The sequence below is a fragment of the Amblyomma mixtum genome, chromosome 2 (assembly GCF_055824585.1).
Source record: "Amblyomma mixtum isolate Tamu chromosome 2, ASM5582458v1, whole genome shotgun sequence".
Taxonomy (NCBI): domain Eukaryota; kingdom Metazoa; phylum Arthropoda; class Arachnida; order Ixodida; family Ixodidae; genus Amblyomma; species Amblyomma mixtum.
This window is the reverse complement of record NC_143013.1, coordinates 47,624,477-47,628,094: the sequence shown is the minus strand read 5'-3', so window position 1 is coordinate 47,628,094 and position 3,618 is coordinate 47,624,477. Positions and strand designations below refer to the sequence as shown.

General features: G+C 51.1%; 1 protein-coding gene across 1 annotated transcript; it reads left to right on the top strand.

Moving 5' to 3' along the window:
* The first annotated feature begins 816 nt into the window (after positions 1-816).
* Positions 817-2,481, top strand: LOC149359237 (uncharacterized). Its single transcript, XM_089567622.1, has one exon. It carries the CDS (start codon positions 985-987, stop codon positions 2,479-2,481), a length of 1,497 nt encoding a protein of 498 aa, XP_089423748.1. The 5' UTR covers positions 817-984.
* Positions 2,482-3,618: the final 1,137 nt, after the last annotated feature.

Below are 3,618 nucleotides of genomic sequence, written 5' to 3'. Positions count from 1 at the left end.
GTAACTGTTGCCTTTGCGTTTTATTTTTTATGTTATGATTGTTTGATATACTACTGCACCTGTCTGCCTGATTTATAAACGTGTTTTTCTTTTTTTTTTCTCTTCCCCAAGCAACGATTGTTTCACTGTATACTTTTTCTTCACTGTATACTTTTTTTCAGTTTTTTTTTCACTGTTTTACTGTACTTTTTTTGTATATGTATTTTTTTTTTGACCTAATAATGTCATTACTTGCTTCGATGTTCGCCCCCCCCCTTATGTAATACCCCGCCAGGGGTCTTTAAGGGCCATTAAATGATGATGATGAGTAGGTTGTAATATCTTTGAAGGTATAGACCGGATTAAAATCGGGTTCCTGATCGGGTGGGGAAGAGAAAACAGCCCGGTGAGAGAGCGCGCGGGCGGCTGCGTCTGCTGCCTCGTTTCCTGCCAACCCCTGAGGAGCAGGGGCCCATATAAGGTAACGTGTGCGGGGTCCGTATCCCGTATGCAATTTTGGTAGATTCGATAGGCTAGGAATGGAGTGCAGCCTTGTTCGACGTTCCAACAGGCCCCTCGCCAGTCGGTGATTATGTATTTTGAAAGGATTCCTTTCGTACAAAAAGATCTTCCTCAATGAATTCGACGGAATTAACAAGTTCAGCGCGTGCGATGAATTGAGGTGCTGCCCAATTAGCGGCAAATCGTTTTCGTCCACTTCTGTTGCTACGCTCCTAAATCTCGCTATGCGGCGGATCACGCCTCGAACGGACAATGGGCGGCGCCACGATCTTTATGGCGCAGTAGCATCGGTGAATATATCTGATGAAAGCGAGAACGTATTGCCGATTGTTACTGCGACGGAAAGCAGACGAGCCACCCGCCTGCCGCTGCTGCGTAGGTCGTTCTGCGTGATCGCATCGCCCCTGGGCTGCGACCTCAAGTTCCTGCCGCGTGCCACTACAGTCGAAAAAAGTAACTACGTCCACATTTTACGTTACCGTCATGCGACGAAAGCAGTGCGGCTCTCTGAAACGCAAGCAGAAGAAAATCAACATGAAGAAGAACTCGGAGCCATTACCTTTGTCGCCTGCGCAGGAGGAGAAGGTCAGTGTTTCCGAGGCATGGGATGAGATTCTAGATAGTTCTACGAGTTCGCTTTCAGAAGCATCGGCGCCGGTTCCGTTAGCTTGGCCGCAGCCGGTCGGCGAAACGAGCCTTCTCCCAAAGCAGCAGCTAAGCTCGTCAGTGGCCATTCAAGCTTCACCCCACGAGGGTTTTAACTCGGCTCTAGAAAACATGGACGACGCATACAGCACCGCCGACGAAGACGACGGCTTCCAAATGTACTACTCGAAGAAGCGGCGCGCTTACTTCTATAACGGTGGCCATAGTAAGATGGCTCCCGTCGGTAAAGTGGTCATCATCTCACCCAAAGACGGCGTGACGCAGGTCAAGCTGTTGGACGCGCTCAAGGTGTCCAAAGAGCTGCAGACGCTCGTTCCCGAAGGCATCAGAAAGGTGCGCCTCAACCTGCGGCTCAACCTACTCGCCGTAGACACGAACGCCATCGAGGCCACGGGCAGGCTACTCACCCTCAAGAAACTCTGCGGCGTACCAGTGCAGGTGCGCGAGCCTCACGGCTCTTATGGCACCACGGGGGTCATCCACGGCATTCCGCCCGGCGCCACGGAGAGCCAAATCGAGGCGTCCATCCGTTCCAAGGCACCCGTAGTGGCGGTGCGCATACCTCGGCCTCCGAGTCCGGCAGTCGTAACTTTTGCGTCGCCCCAGCTGCCGGACCACGTGCTCATAGGCCTCGTACAATACAAGGTCCACCCGTACATCGACCGACCGCCCCGGTGCCACCGCTGCGGTCTCATCGGCCACATCGACGTGGTCTGCTCCAGCCTCCCGTCCTGCAGGCGTTGCGGGGGGGCGCATACCCTGGCCGCCTGCCTGTCGCCCCGGCAGACGTGCGTCAACTGCGGCCAGGGGCACGACTCGTGCTCCAACAGATGTCCCAAGTGGAAGGAGGCTCTCCGCATATGCAAGTACAAATATGCGCACAAGGTGGACTACTCCACAGCGAAGGCCGCGGTGGCGGGCGTGAGAAAGGAGAACATGGGCGGATGCGGTGGGGGGAGGATGCTAGGCAAGAGGAAGGACCCTAATCACGGACGATCGCAGCTGCCTCTGGTTAGAAAAACTGACCGCCCACTAAAGCACACCGACGTCGACATTTTCCCACGACTTGTGGCGTTTACACGCGGTCACGTCGGCGGCGACCAGCACTGCCAGTCGCCATTGCCAACCGTAATCCACGAAAATTACAGCGACGTCTACATCCCCGAGGAAGGCACAGCCGTTCCAGAACTGGCGGCGGAACCAGCGTGCGAGCTGAGTAAGAAGAATGAACCAAAACTACCGATGTCGCCTTTCAGCCGCATCATCAGGAAGGCCATTCAAGGACTGCTGTTTTTGTGCCAGAAATTGTTTTGAAAGTCTGCATGGGCTTTCCTTAGCAATACCAAGCCCCAGGGTTCATTTCCCCAAAGGCAAGAAAGCCATTGAAGGTCTAAATTTAAATAAAATCTTAATCGGAAGAGTGTGAGGGAGAGTATCATTAAAAAAAGGCTGTGGCTAGAGTTCCGTCCAGACGGAACTACAATTTGTGCTTGAGTTCCGTCCGGACGGAACTACAATTTGAGCTATAGCTCCGTCCAGACGGAACTGCATGTAGCGATGGGGTTCCGTCCAGACGGAACTGTATCTCACACCATACAGTTCCGTCCAGCATTATCTGCCATAAGAGTTATGTCTAGACGGAATTAAAACTGGCGCTAGGGATTGGGAACCCAGTTTGCAAGCAGACTTTTGCATGTTTATTTAAAAAAGTGGCAATCTTGTTCCGCCTAATGTCTGACCGGATATTCTGCTGCATCATTTGATTTTCCAAGCAGTCAGTGAGAAATGACAATAGAACGAGTTTTGGCTTGGGTTTGTTGGTGCGTTTGCGTAATGCTTGTTGACCGTTTGTGTACGTCCTAGTCTTTTTGGCGCTTCGTCATCTTGCAGCACAAACAGCGACAGGGCTTCACATCACTTCGCAAAGAGTTCCTGCACTCTGCTGCTAAGTGTCATTTTATCGATCCTGCATGCGTGCACGGAAGCTATACCTTCGAGGATGTAACTAAACGCAGTACGCGGACAGATATTTTGGTGCCGTATACATGCGTAGAGAGAACATCTGGATACAGCTTTGTCAACTGGTTACTCCAGGGGCAAAGAAATGCTTTATGTGGGTAGAAATCACTCATTTTGTATAGTATGGACAGTACGGACATTAGACAGTTTTAGTTTTGCGTACGTAGAACCTTCACGCACGAGAGAGAGAGAGAGGGACTCTTTAATGAAATTCAGAGAATTTGGCCGGCGTTTAAAAATTGCTGGCACGCTACTCTGCGTAGGGAGGGGAATTTGGGAGGTAAAGACAGAAGGAGAGCAGTGTGGAATAAGTAACAAAAAACAAAAAAAAGAAACGAAGATAAAATGCGGCCATGAAATGGGTACTAAGGATTCAACGGCGAGTATTGATGTAACCTATGGAATGATGGAGTGCATAGTCCGACAAATGGG